The sequence below is a fragment of the Melanostigma gelatinosum genome (assembly GCF_949748355.1).
Source record: "Melanostigma gelatinosum genome assembly, chromosome: 2".
NCBI lineage: Eukaryota > Metazoa > Chordata > Actinopteri > Perciformes > Zoarcidae > Melanostigma > Melanostigma gelatinosum.
Genome location: NC_136635.1, coordinates 31920017 through 31935184, shown reverse-complemented (window position 1 = coordinate 31935184; position 15168 = coordinate 31920017). Strand labels below are relative to the sequence as shown.

At 41.5% G+C, this 15168-nt stretch overlaps 1 protein-coding gene across 1 annotated transcript in view; it reads left to right on the top strand.

Annotated features, from left to right (window-relative positions):
- Positions 1-14751, top strand: part of LOC306791274 (multiple epidermal growth factor-like domains protein 11) — a gene marked incomplete at its 5' end in the record, with an annotated part of 102962 nt that extends 88211 nt beyond the window's left edge. The window contains 10 exons of the mRNA XM_079287925.1: positions 3219-3347; positions 3640-3768; positions 4504-4632; positions 4883-5011; positions 6095-6328; positions 6811-6965; positions 7781-7850; positions 8443-8496; positions 9913-10134; positions 14437-14751. Coding sequence (XP_079144051.1) covers positions 3219-3347; positions 3640-3768; positions 4504-4632; positions 4883-5011; positions 6095-6328; positions 6811-6965; positions 7781-7850; positions 8443-8496; positions 9913-10134; positions 14437-14636 — 1451 coding nt within the window. The 3' untranslated portion in view covers positions 14637-14751. The remainder of the gene's footprint in view (positions 1-3218; positions 3348-3639; positions 3769-4503; positions 4633-4882; positions 5012-6094; positions 6329-6810; positions 6966-7780; positions 7851-8442; positions 8497-9912; positions 10135-14436) is intronic.
- Between the last annotated feature and the right edge of the window lie 417 nt (positions 14752-15168).

Below are 15168 nucleotides of genomic sequence, written 5' to 3'. Positions count from 1 at the left end.
AACACTGTACATCAACACTTAACTTAATAACACTTAACTTAATAACACTGCACATCAACACTTAACTTAATAACACTGCACATCAACACATAACTTAATAACACTGTACATCAACACTTAACTTAATAACACTTAACTTACTAACACTACATCAACACTTAATAACACTTAACTTAATAACACTGTACATCAACACTTAACTTAATAACACTTAACTTAATAACACTACATCAACACTTAATAACACTTAACTTAATAACACTGTACATCAACACTTAACTTAATAACACTTAATTTAATAACACTGTACATCAACACTTAACTTAACAACACTTAACTTAATAACACTGTACATCAACACTTAACTTAATAACACTGTACATCAACACTTAACTGAATAACACTGCACATCAACACTTAACTTAATAACACTTAACTTACTAACACTACATCAACACTTAATAACACTTAACTTAATAACACTGTACATCAACACTTAACTTAATAACACTTAACTTAATAACACTGCACATCAACACTTAACTTAATAACACTGTACATCAACACTTAACTTAATAACACTTAACTTACTAACACTACATCAACACTTAATAACACTTAACTTAATAACACTGTACATCAACACTTAACTTAATAACACTTAACTTAATAACACTACATCAACACTTAATAACACTTAACTTAATAACACTGTACATCAACACTTAACTTAATAACACTGAACTTAATAACACTTAATTTAATAACACTGTACATCAACACTTAACTTAACAACACTTAACTTAATAACACTGTACATCAACACTTAACTTAATAACACTGTACATCAACACTTAACTGAATAACACTGTACAACAACACTTAACTTAATAACACTTAATTTAATAACACTGTACATCAACACTTAACTTAACAACACTTAACTTAATAACACTGTACATCAACACTTAACTGAATAACACTGTACAACAACACTTAACTTAATAACACTTAACTTAATAACACTGTACATCAACACTTAACTTAACAACCCGTAACTTAATAACACTACATCAACACTTAACTTAATAACACTGTACATCAACACTTAACTTAACAACACTTAACTTAATAACACTGTACATCAACACTTAACTTAACAACCCTTAACTTAATAACACTGTACAACAACACTTAACTTAATAACACTGTACATCAACACTTAACTTAATAACACTGTACATCAACACTTAACTTAACAACCCTTAACTTAATAACACTGTACAACAACACTTAACTTAATAACACTGTACATCAACACTTAACTTAATAACACTGTACATCAACACTTAACTTAATAAACTCACACGTTTCAGTTCAAACCAAACTCTACGTTAATCCGTGAACACGCAGAAGAGGAGCAGCTTGTTCTCTGGCTTTAATTGGCAATAATCAAGAAAAGCCCAGAGCACATTAATGTGTGACGGTCAGACGCTACGGTGTCTGCGTCTCGTTATTTTAACAGTGGAACTACATTTAGAGATCTGAATATATAAACAGTATTACATCCTGAAGCTAAAGGATGTGCATTTCCCTAAAATGATTAGGAAACTTCTTTCCAGATCCATCTCTCCACCTCGTCCTGTTTTCTGCAGACTCATCATATCAGGAACAATCAGCCGTGATGAATCATTTCAGTCTGCTTCATAAGTATGTTTCATGATTGCACATTGAAAGGAAAAGTTGATCAAATTAAAGATAAGTATACAGCATTAATTGTGATTAATGTGAGTTTTGTACTGAGCGTTTCAGTTTCCTTTGAATCAAATCTCACTTAATTATTATCTTAAGTCATGATTATTATCTTAGATTGTCTTCCTTCTTCTATTCTAACGGTTTCCCGTCGCTTCTTGTCTTCCTCACACTCAGTGATTACAGTTTGAAATATACCAATTTAAATATAATTCATCAATCTTTGTTGATGAAAATTAAGAATAATTGAATCATCCCTCATGTATTAATGTCGTAGTGTCCCTAAAACACTTATTTTAAGATTGCATGAGTCACATTAAACAGCAATAGTTTCATTTGGCCTCTTCTAATCACTAGAGGAGTATTTACAGAAGTATTTTATATCGTGGAACTAAACGTTCAAATCTATTCAGCTTGTGTTAAATACACACCTTGGACGTATATTTTAATGTCAGTATATTGTAATGTACTTTTCTCTAGTACGCTTTTGATTGATTGATTGATTTTACTCGTGACAGTATTTCTACACTGTGGTATCGCAGTACTTTTACCGCTGGTATTGTCATGAACAGTTGTCTTTTTTCCGATTTGTAATATTTATTTTCCAAACGGTGGAAACATGCACATTACATAGAAACATCATACTCACAAATAGTAACAAAGGTTATGTAATGCACAATGTAGTTTTTGGGTAAATCATTTTGTCAATTTTACTAATTTAGCGTGCGAGGAAATGACAATTAAGAGAAGTCTTAAGTCTTAAATAAGAAGTCTCTTATTTGTCATTTCCTCAATTCCGGTTGAACCAGTTTCAACCGGTAGCGATCATCGCTTGAACTGGAAGTTGAAACCGGAAGCGATCTTCCCCCAAGACCCGTTTGAGAGGAGAACTTTGAGGATATATGACATATATTATTATAATATATATTATATTATACAGAATATTATTATATGATATATATTATATTATACAGAATATTATTATATGATATATATTATATTATACAGAATATTATTATATGACATATATTATTATAATATATATTATATTATACAGAATATTATTATATGATATATATATTATTATATGATATATATTATATTATACAGAATATTATTATATGATATATATATTATTATATGATATATATATTATTATATGATATATATTATATTATACAGAATATTATGATATGATATATATTATTATAATATATATTATATTATACAGAATATTATGATATGATATATATATTATTATATGATATATTTATTATATGATATATATTATATTATACAGAATATTATGATATGATATATATTATTATAATATATATTATATTATACAGAATATTATTATATGATATATATATTATTACATGATATCTTTATTATATGATATATATTATACCACTATGAGTGACAGTTATTTAACCGTATATGTATATACATGTGCGTCCCCACAGTGTGTCCAGGGGGGAAGTTCGGTAAAGCGTGTGCGGAGGCGTGTTCGTGCACCAACAACGGTACGTGTGACCCCATCGACGGCTCCTGCCAGTGCTACCCTGGATGGATCGGCGGGGACTGCTCTAAACGTAAGACGTCTCCTCCTTCACTCTCTCTCTCAGCACCTATCGACCACTTGGGTTGATCCTGAACCAATCAGAGGCAACTCGGAAAAAAAATAAAGGCAATTACTCCATTGGCTCTTACATTAATTATCCAGCTGGCATTTAACAGAACTACCAGAATCACCTCGTCATTTGTGAAGCTAATGAAAGCACAGACCGTCCTGATCTCTGTTACAGCCGGTCCTCAGGATGGTGACGTCTGTTGGGGTGTGTGTGTGTGTGTGTGTGGGTGTGTGTGTGTGTGTGGGGTTGGCAGCGTGTTCTCAGGGCTCGTGGGGTCCAGACTGCATCCACACATGTAACTGTCACAACGGAGCCCAGTGCAGCGCCACAGACGGAGAGTGCGACTGCAGCCCTGGATGGACGGGACTCTTCTGCACTCAGCGTACGCCTCACACACACACTAACACACACACACTAACACACACACACTAACACTCACACACTAACACTCACACACTAACACACACACACTAACACTCACACACTAACACACACACAGATCTAATAAGGGAAACAGTGATACACGTTGGCTACAAGTGAGAGCACATCATCGATTGGCTCTCACTTCTTGCAGTGGAGTCACAGAGTTCCCCTGTTTTGAATCTCTCATACTTGCACCTCCATCTGGTGGCAGATACAAAGAACGACATCCTTAAAGACATTCATTCCTTTCTTTCATTCCTTCCTCCTTTCCTTCATCTCCGTCGAGTTCGCTGCCGCCCAAGTAGCTTCCTCGTATGTTTCCTTTGTTTCGGGAAACAAAACCATATTCTATAAAGTCATGTTTTTCTGACCCCATCATGTTCTTAGGTCACTTTCACATCTGTAGTTCAGTTCAGTTAGTTCAGACCAGGCAGCTCTAGTGCTGACAGAGCTGAGTACTACTGACCGTTTCTGTAAGTGAGCTTTAGATGACCTGTGTGTGGTTCTAACGGTCACTGGGATGGAGTTCCATTGTCGTGCAGCTTGTACTGAACATGCAGAATGACTGAAAGCACTTTTCCTGAGTGGGACAATGCGATCCCCTCTTGCTGCTCCTCTTGTGAGCCGATAAGCAGCTGACGTATGAAAAGCTCTTTCAGACAACACGGCCGTCTAAGTGCACGTTTCTCTCCAGGCTGTCCGACCGGTTTCTACGGCTCCCGGTGTGCTGAAGTGTGTCGCTGTCACAACGGGGCGGACTGCGACCACGTCAGCGGACAGTGTTCCTGCAGGACGGGCTTCATCGGACAAAGCTGTGAGCTCAGTGAGTGTTTGCACCGTCTGTACGTCAGCACATCTGTGTTGTTGACTTCAGACTCCATCGCTGTCACGTTCACGTAGTCCCACCATCTTAAGAATGATCATACTTTATATTGAAATGCATCTCAATGGAATGAATGGAGTTATATCCTTTAACATCGTTCTGTGTGTGTTGATAACATTTAATAATGTGATAATCTGAGCCATGAGTTTCTGTGATGTCTGTGAGCTCTAACGCCGCGTTAAACCTCCAGAGTGTCCTGCGGGGACCTTTGGGTTCGGCTGCCAGCAGCAGTGCGAGTGTATGAACAACGGCACCTGCGACTACGTGACGGGAACCTGCTACTGCAGCATCGGCTTCAAAGGCATCCGCTGTGACCAGGGTGAGAGCGGGAGGAACGCGTGTTCGATGCTGCTCCTGTCTGCTGGTTTACATGTCGGCTCAGAGGAAACGTAAACACAACAATGCACATTATTTTAGGATTCAAAAAGACAACCGGAACAGAAATCTGCATCAGGAAGTCATTTCAAAGTCAGTAGAATTAACGGTCAACTGTAATATTTAAAAAGTAAACGTAGATATCATGTTAATAAAACACATATTGATAATAATCCAGCTCCTGTAAAATCATTTTATATACAGGTATCGTTTAAAAATCTCTCTCCACCGGCCGACTCTTTTATTTGGAAACAGAACAAACAACATTTCCTCCGAGTCAAATCATTTCACAAACGTAAGAGCCAACATGTGAACCAGTCTCAGTCTAGTCCTGATCCTCTATGAACCAGTCTCAGTCTAGTCCTGATCCTCTATGAACCAGTCTCAGTCTAGTCCTGATCCTCTATGAACCAGTCTCAGTGTAGTCCTGATCCTCTATGAACCAGTCTCAGTCTAGTCCTGATCCTCTATGAACCAGTCTCAGTGTAGTCCTGATCCTCTATATGAACCAGTCTCAGTGTAGTCCTGATCCTCTATATGAACCAGTCTCAGTGTAGTCCTGATCCTCTATATGAACCAGTCTCAGTCTAGTCCTGATCCTCTATATGAACCAGTCTCAGTGTAGTCCTGATCCTCTATATGAACCAGTCTCAGTGTAGTCCTGATCCTCTATGAACCAGTCTCAGTCTAGTCCTGATCCTCTATATGAACCAGTCTCAGTGTAGTCCTGATCCTCTATATGAACCAGTCTCAGTGTAGTCCTGATCCTCTATGAACCAGTCTCAGTGTAGTCCTGATCCTCTATGAACCAGTCTCAGTGTAGTCCTGGTCCTCTATATGAACCAGTCTCAGTGTAGTCCTGATCCTCTATGAACCAGTCTCAGTGTAGTCCTGATCCTCTATGAACCAGTCTCAGTGTAGTCCTGATCCTCTATGAACCAGTCTCAGTGTAGTCCTGATCCTCTACCTGCCTGCTGCCTGTTCGTCTCAGGAGTTCATGTGTTCACCTGGTCCCTGTTTCCCTCAGCGGCCCTGATGATGGAGGAACTGAACCCCTACACCAAGATCAGCCCGGCTCTGGCTTCAGAGCGCCAGTCAGCCGGCGCCGTCCTGGGCATCATCTTCCTGCTGCTGCTCATCATGGCCATGCTCGGCCTGGTGGTCTGGTTCCGCTACCGGCAGAGAGAGAAAGGCCACCGCGTGCCGAGCGTCTCCTACACGCCGGCCCTGCACATCAACTCCACCGACTACTCGCTCTCAGGTAACGACCTCCGCGTCTCTGGGGCTTTGCTGTTTCCTCCAGGGGGCTTCCTTCCTTCTTCCATCCGAGCAGACTGGACCACCTGAACTACGACTGGAACTTATTCTGTAATTCAGTGTTTAGTTCACAGAAGGTCAGACAGCGTGGAATGTGCTTTCTTTCTTCAGGCTAAAGATATTAAACTTACAATGACATCAAACAGAAAAGCTGCAAATTCTCACGTTTTGGTGGATAAAAGCAGCAAATGTTACACAAATGATGAATGAATGAATCTGTGTAGCTCTTATCCTTCTGTGAGCATAAACAGGAATCAGCAGATGGAGAAAATGTTCTACAACACTGAAGTTCCTCCTCTGGGCTCCAGCTGGAGTTTCTCTTTACCTGTCAGTGCTCAGAGAGCTGGTGCGTGTGCACATGCCCGTGTGTTGTGTTGCCTGTAGAGGGGGAGGGTGTATAAGAACATGTGCTGGTTGTGGTGACAGCAGGGCTGCAGTGCACAGGCCTGCTCTCCTCCCCAGAGTCCTCTCCCAGTAACAGCTCCGTGGGCCGATGCTTCTCCAACCCCGGCTACCGAACTCTGGGGCCCTGCGGCTACGCCGGCCACTACGCCAAGCCGGACAAGAGGGGCGCCGCCGAGGTGGGTTCAAAGGACGCTCCCACCTGTACTGGACATCCGCAGGTGTGATGTCAGCTGCAGCTTGTTTCTGTAGAGACGTTTCAGATGGCAGATATATAAGGGATACTTATCTTATCCAGTCAGTTGTGGTTTGATTTGCGCAGAGTTTAAAATAGTCTTCAGATTTCATTTATTGTCATTGTGCAACACAGGGATGCAACAGAATTCATTTGTAGCTCGTTTGCTACACAACGAACGCATGACAAACAGAACAAAAACAGCAGAACGTTCCTGGAGTGCATTTGTTAAATGTTCATCATAATGAATGTAAACAGCAGCAAGAAACACTTCTCTGGTCAGATAACATGGCCGACGTCTTCCCATTAAAAACTCAACATGAGGAGAACATCGTCATGATGTGAACTCAGAGGTTGAGAGATGTCTGCCTGCAACTCAACAGCACGTTATGGTGCTCACAGCACCGGGCCTGAAAGGAACAGTGGGTGAGATTTAGTGGCCTCTAGTGGTGCAGTTGCAGATTGCAACCAACTAAATACCGCTGAGCTCAGACCTCCATTTCCCTGCGTGTCAGAGAACTACCGTGGATCTTTAGGCAATAGAGTTATCTTTACTACGAGGAGGTGCTCGCATCAATACTCTGCTCTTGTTCACGACTAAATGATTGCTTTTAAAAACAAATAAATTCAGAACAGGATTAGAAGTTATGTTAACAAAAGCAAAGTCACTTCATGAGGTCATGAATATTTCACAGGAAACTAAATAAACAATGTTTTTAGTGCTTTCTAACGTGTTCTCACTCTCTGTGCGTTTCCCAGGTGAAGAAGAAGAAGCGCCACAGGAACAGCGCTCCAGAGTGGGGGGCCTACTGTGACCTCAGTGACATGGGTCAGTGCGCCTCGTTTTATCTCAGGACGACTGGAATGACGCTTCACAATGTTTCATTTCTGCAGAAGCATGTGAGCACTGAAGTCTGCGTTCTGACGCTGCAGCTTTAAAGTTCCAGCTGATCACATCAACATTTTACTGTTCTGATGCGATGCATTTTGATCTGCTATGAAAAAACTAAAAACATCTTCCCCCAAAAACACGTTAGAATCAAATAATTCTGTTGTTATTTCATGAAACCCGCAACGTTTCGTTTAGTGTTTCGTCATCATTTTTTGTGAAGTCAAGCAGTTCAGCCACAAAGACAAATCATGTTTGTCTCCCGTTTGAATCACATAAACATGATGTTTGTCAATTTAAAACAAGTCTGTTTGTCATATTTGTCGTAGTATCATTTAGTTTGGGGTGAAGCTGATCAGTGAACTACATCTCTGGTCTCGCACGATCATAGCGAGACAAGCTACGTTGATCTATATCAATGTAACGGAGTACAAGTACTCAAGAGTACATAGAAGTACTTCTATGTACTCTTGAGTACAAGTACTCAAGGGTACATAGAAGTACTTCTTTCTTTTCTCTGGTTTCCGTGCAGGTGTTTACTGCATCGACCGGCGCTACAGCTGCCACGTGGAGCTGCGGCACAGAGGTACAGTGAGAGGGCGGAGTCATCCCGCGTGACCTCATCCACCGCCGACCCCTCAGCCAATCCTCTTGCTCGAACAGTTCCCCTCGGCCAATGACTGCCCAGCTTGCATTTTGAACCTCGTACTGCAGTTTTTTCTGTTTCTTTTAAACCAAATGAAAATTGTGTTTGACTGGAATTCACATGTGATCATTTGTGAGAAAAAATCGAATCAGAAACGAGATAACAAGCAGTTCTTCTCACTCCGAGTCCTCAGAGGTTTATAAATGATCTTATTGATTATGTCGATGATTTATACGATTAGAATGTGTTTAGAAAAACAGACTTTCAGGACAAAATGTGAGTTCTTAAATGACTTTTCTTATTAATGTTGGATAATTCAAACATATCAGTTTCAGTATCCAGACTGCCAGCTACGGAAGCCTGTGAGGTGAAATGAGAAAAAACAATGCGAAGTTGAATCTAAATAATTTTCTCTTCTTATGATTTAAGAACAGGTGAAAAACAGTTTATAAATATAAATATGTATACGGGTATACGTTTATATATGACAGTTACATTTGTGTAGTGTTGTAATTCTTTTTTTATTGGGTTTTTAATTTCAAAATAAGGTCAAAAAAACAATTCCCCCCCTGACCTGCCAGAAACTTGTAAAGATGATCTTATTATCTAAGTATTGATATAAAAAAGGGAAAATGAATACTGAACCTGTTCAGACAGGAAGTCGAACATTCCTTTGTTTAAAATGTTAAAGTTTCCAAAGAAGGATTGTTTGTGTGCAGCATGAATAACTCTGATCCACGCCGGTACCTGAATGCTCCGTGTCCTTGAATGCAACGCTTGTAACTGGTGTTGTTTACATGTTATTTTGTGTCTCTGCAGGACGAGTCCGACTCCTCTGTGTGTTGTTCCTTCTCTGCTTCGACCCCCATCACTCCCAAAACTCACCCGGGGGGTCTTTCCTTTCCAGTAACTGAATGCTGAGTCGTTTCTTCTGTTTGAACTGCCTTTGAATGTTGATGTCCTTGCAGTGAAACCTTTGTTGTCTCTAACATGTGTGTTTATTACAGGATGAGTCTGGTGATTCCCAAATGTGGATTAATCCGCCGCTGAAACTAGTCCCTAACAAACGCACTTCTCCCTCCTGTTTGTTTGATTAGCACACTACAGTGACCAGCTGTTTTAGGAAATATGATTTTAGGAGAGTCTTTAGAGTTTTGTGAAAAAGATACATTTTTTGACAAATGAGAAAAGTAACGGCAGCTTCATCCTCTAAAAGCAGAATCTACAGAAATGTGTTGGAGTCGTCATCTGAGTGAGCGGCCTGCTGATACTTCACGTTATCACACTTTAATTTGGTCTCCATGATAACTGTTGTGATGACCCAGTCGAACGCTCTTGACGCTCTTTATCTTCCAGACTACATGAAGGGCTCGTTGTCCAGCACCTGCTCCCTCAACAGTGAAAACCCGTACGCCACCATCAACGACGCGCCCGCCGCCTGCAAACACTCCGAGAGCAGCTACGTGGAGATGAAGTCGCCCGGTCACCAAGATCACATGACCCACTGCTGCTCCGCCGCTATCGTGGCCACGGCGACCACCACGGCCAGCGCGCCCGCCAAGAACGTCTACGACATGGGTACCTTTACGACATGGGGTTTAGCTTGTCACTGTTTCGATCACATTTTCCTCCGATTTTATTTTTATTCTCACATAAAGACAAGGGCAATATGTAAATATATTTCATATTTAAATTCTAAAATGTAAGTAAACTTAACCACATACGGTAAAACAAGTAAACAATCAATTTCCCCTAGTGGACACCAGGAGAATAACATGTATTATCTCTATAATATAGCAGTGATGCCCCTAGTGGACACCATGAGAATAACATGTATTAACTCTATAATACAGCAGTGATGCCTCTAGTGGACACCAGGAGAATAACATGTATTAACTCTATAATATAGCAGTGATGCCTCTAGTGGACACCATGAGAATAACATGTATTAACTCTATAATACAGCAGTGATGCCTCTAGTGCAGGGATTCCCAAAGTGGGGTGCGCGCACCCCTGGGGGTGCGCGAGCTGCCTCTAGGGGGTGCGCGAGAGGAAAAGTGTAATGGCGGTCTGATGGTGTAATAATATTAAATATAAAAACTAAATGTAATTTTAATTTAAAAACTGTCAGGTGGGACATCTGAAGCTATCAGTCGTAAAAGAGGAGAGGGACAGAGAGAGAGAGAGGAATCGGAGGCGAGGGGAACGGAGAGGTGCGTGGGGAGAGACCGGGAGAAGAAATCGAGTCAGAGGAAGATGAGACGGAGGAAGGAGGAAGGGATAGCACAGACAAATCGGGAGCACATCGGCCCATCGCGGAGTCAAGGTGAAAAAGAGGAAACGAGAGTGAGCATCAGACTGGGAAAAAAAGAGGAAATATGATGAAAAGTATCTGTGTCTGGGCTTCACTTGGATTGGCAACGCAGATTCCCCAAAGCCACAGTGCGTGGTGTGCAGTGAGGTTCTGGCTAACAGTCTGAAGCTCTTATTTACGTCGCCACCTGAACACCAAGCATGCCAGTGCAAGTCAAAAGCCCCTTACATTGTTTATATCGAAATTGGAGGAGTTACAAAACAGCCAAAACAACTGCAGTCTCATTCATGTGTTGGTCTATAAATGACGCACTACGGGCTTCATATCTGGTTACAGAATAGCGAGAAAGGGGCTACCGCACACAATCACTGAAGACGTGAGCTCGCCAGCTGCCAGAGAGATGGTGGAATGTATGATTGGGGAGAAAGAAGCAAAACAGTTGGACATGATCCCGGTGTCCAACAACACTGTGTCGCCGCATCGATGCTTTGTCCGAAGACATCCTGGCTGCATTAGTCGCTCATTAATTGTAAATTAAATGTGATAATCTGCCTCTGAGTCTGTGCGTGTGTCCTCACATCCGTATTGCTCTTTAAAAGTGACGCCTTGTGTCACTGAAAGTTATTGAAACTTTGTTGCAGTGTTTCAGGGCGTTTTCACACCTTCAGTTTGTTTGCTTTGTTCCGATTCAGGGATTAATATGATACAATGTTGCACTTGCTCCTTTGTTCGGTTTGTGTTCACACTGCAACATTTAACAGCGGACTTTGTAAACAAATGCCACGCGCGAGCAAACTGTTCTCTCATTGGTCCGATTCTTATGCGGCTATGAAGGCTTAAAAGGCTCTGTTGCGTCTTTTTTTTTTTTTTTTTTTTAATGGGGGGGGGGGGGGGGGTGCGCGAACCCGGTCGGGATGTAGAAGGGGGTGCGCGGCCTAAAAAGTTTGGGAACCGCTGCTCTAGTGGACACCATGAGAATAACATGTATTAACTCTATAATACAGCAGTGATGCCTCTAGTGGACACCATGAGAATAACATGTATTAACTCTATAATATAGCAGTGATGCCTCTAGTGGACACCAGGAGAATAACATGTATTAACTCTATAATATAGCAGTGATGCCTCTAGTGGACACCAGGAGAATAACATGTATTAACTCTATAATACAGCAGTGATGCCTCTAGTGGACACCAGGAGAATAACACGTATTAACTCTATAATATAGCAGTGATGCCTCTAGTGGACACCAGGAGAATAACATGTATTAACTCTATAATATAGCAGTGATGCCTCTAGTGGACACCAGGAGAATAACATGTATTAACTCTATAATACAGCAGTGATGCCTCTAGTGGACACCAGGAGAATAACATGTATTATCTCTATAATATAGCAGTGATGCCTCTAGTGGACACCAGGAGAATAACATGTATTAACTCTATAATACAGCAGTGATGCCCCTAGTGGACACCAGGAGAATAACATGTATTAACTCTATAATACAGCAGTGATGCCTCTAGTGGACACCAGGAGAATAACACGTATTAACTCTATAATACAGCAGTGATGCCTCTAGTGGACACCAGGAGAATAACACGTATTAACTCTATAATACAGCAGTGATGCCTCTAGTGGACACCAGGAGAATAACATGTATTAACTCTATAATACAGCAGTGATGCCCCTAGTGGACACCAGGAGAATAACATGTATTAACTCTATAATTCAGCAGTGATGCCCCTAGTGGACACCAGGAGAATAACATGTATTAACTCTATAATACAGCAGTGATGCCCCTAGTGGACACCAGGAGAATAACATGTATTAACTCTATAATACAGCAGTGATGCCTCTAGTGGACACCAGGAGAATAACATGTATTAACTCTATAATACAGCAGTGATGCCTCTAGTGGACACCAGGAGAATAACATGTATTAACTCTATAATACAGCAGTGATGCCCCTAGTGGACACCAGGAGAATAACATGTATTAACTCTATAATACAGCAGTGATGCCCCTAGTGGCACCAGGAGAATAACATGTATTAACTCTATAATATAGCAGTGATGCCTCTAGTGGACACCAGGAGAATAACATGTATTAACTCTATAATACAGCAGTGATGCCTCTAGTGGACACCAGGAGAATAACATGTATTAACTCTATAATACAGCAGTGATGCCTCTAGTGGACACCAGGAGAATAACATGTATTAACTCTATAATACAGCAGTGATGCCCCTAGTGGACACCAGGAGAATAACACGTATTAACTCTATAATACAGCAGTGATGCCCCTAGTGGACACCAGGAGAATAACACGTATTAACTCTATAATATAGCAGTGATGCCTCTAGTGGACACCAGGAGAATAACATGTATTAACTCTATAATATAGCAGTGATGCCTCTAGTGGACACCAGGAGAATAACATGTATTAACTCTATAATATAGCAGTGATGCCTCTAGTGGACACCAGGAGAATAACACGTATTAACTCTATAATACAGCAGTGATGCCTCTAGTGGACACCAGGAGAATAACATGTATTAACTCTATAATACAGCAGTGATGCCCCTAGTGGACACCAGGAGAATAACACGTATTAACTCTATAATACAGCAGTGATGCCTCTAGTGGACACCAGGAGAATAACATGTATTAACTCTATAATATAGCAGTGATGCCTCTAGTGGACACCAGGAGAATAACATGTATTAACTCTATAATACAGCAGTGATGCCTCTAGTGGACACCAGGAGAATAACATGTATTAACTCTATAATACAGCAGTGATGCCTCTAGTGGACACCAGGAGAATAACATGTATTATCTCTATAATACAGCAGTGATGCCCCTAGTGGACACCAGGAGAATAACATGTATTAACTCTATAATACAGCAGTGATGCCCCTAGTGGACACCAGGAGAATAACATGTATTAACTCTATAATACAGCAGTGATGCCTCTAGTGGACACCAGGAGAATAACACGTATTAACTCTATAATACAGCAGTGATGCCTCTAGTGGACACCAGGAGAATAACACGTATTAACTCTATAATACAGCAGTGATGCCTCTAGTGGACACCAGGAGAATAACATGTATTAACTCTATAATACAGCAGTGATGCCTCTAGTGGACACTAAGAGAATAACATGTATTAACTCTATAATATAGCAGTGATGCCCCTAGTGGACACCATGAGAATAACATGTATTAACTCTATAATACAGCAGTGATGCCCCTAGTGGACACAGGGGCATCTGTTAATCGATTAATTGGAAATATATCTCTCTCCCCCTCTCTCTCTCTCTGCTCTCTCTCTCCCCCTCTCTCTCTCGCTCTCTCCCTCCCTCTCTCTCTCTCTCTCTCTCCCTATCTCTCTCTCTGCTCTCTCCCTCCCTCTCTCTCTCCCTCTCTCTCTCTCTCCCTCCCTCTCTCTCTCTCTCTCCCTCTCTCTCTCTCTCTCTCTCTCTCTCTCCCTCCCCCCCTCTCTCCCCCCCCTCTCTCTCTCTCTCCCCCCCTCTCTCTCTCCCTCTCTCCCTCCCCCCCCCAGAACCAACCATCAGTATCGTGCAGGGAGGCGGCTGTGTGCTGGTTCCCAGTTACCCTCAGAACCCGTACGACCTGCCCAGAAACAGCCACATCCCGAGCCACTACGACCTGCTGCCGATGCGCCCGAGTCCGTCCCACAGCCTCACCCTGCACAGCCACAGCCCCCCGCTGCCCGGCAGCCCCGCCAGCTCGCTGCTCTAGATACTGGACCAGTGCTGGACCAGTGCTCCCAGGACCAGGAACCTGGTGTGTGAGAGAATCTCCTTCCTGCAGCGCTGCGACTGTTTGATATTGTATCACTGTATTTTATCCAATCAACACTACATATTTGTGTTGTATTGTAAAGTCCCTCTCATCAACGTAAACGCACACGAAGCGTTTCCTTGTCTCTCTGGCACGCTGATGTGCGTCAGAAGAAGGAAAACAAAGAGACTCAACGACTCCTGTAAATTGATGTGGGTGTGATTGTTGAGACCTGGACAACGAGGAAGCATCAAACCTGTACAGTGTGAAACCTCTGGAGAACACGGTGCTCATTACTCCTTAAAAGGATGTGAAGACGTGCAGTCTGGTCAGATCTACACTACCTGAATAATTCTGGTATTTTTACACATTGTTTCGTATTTCCTGTTTACGTATTTAATGATCCTGACGGGGATCCATATTTTCTCTCTTTTTGTATGTACTGTAGACAGAGTACACTTACTGTGCACTAGTATTTATTGTTGTGATT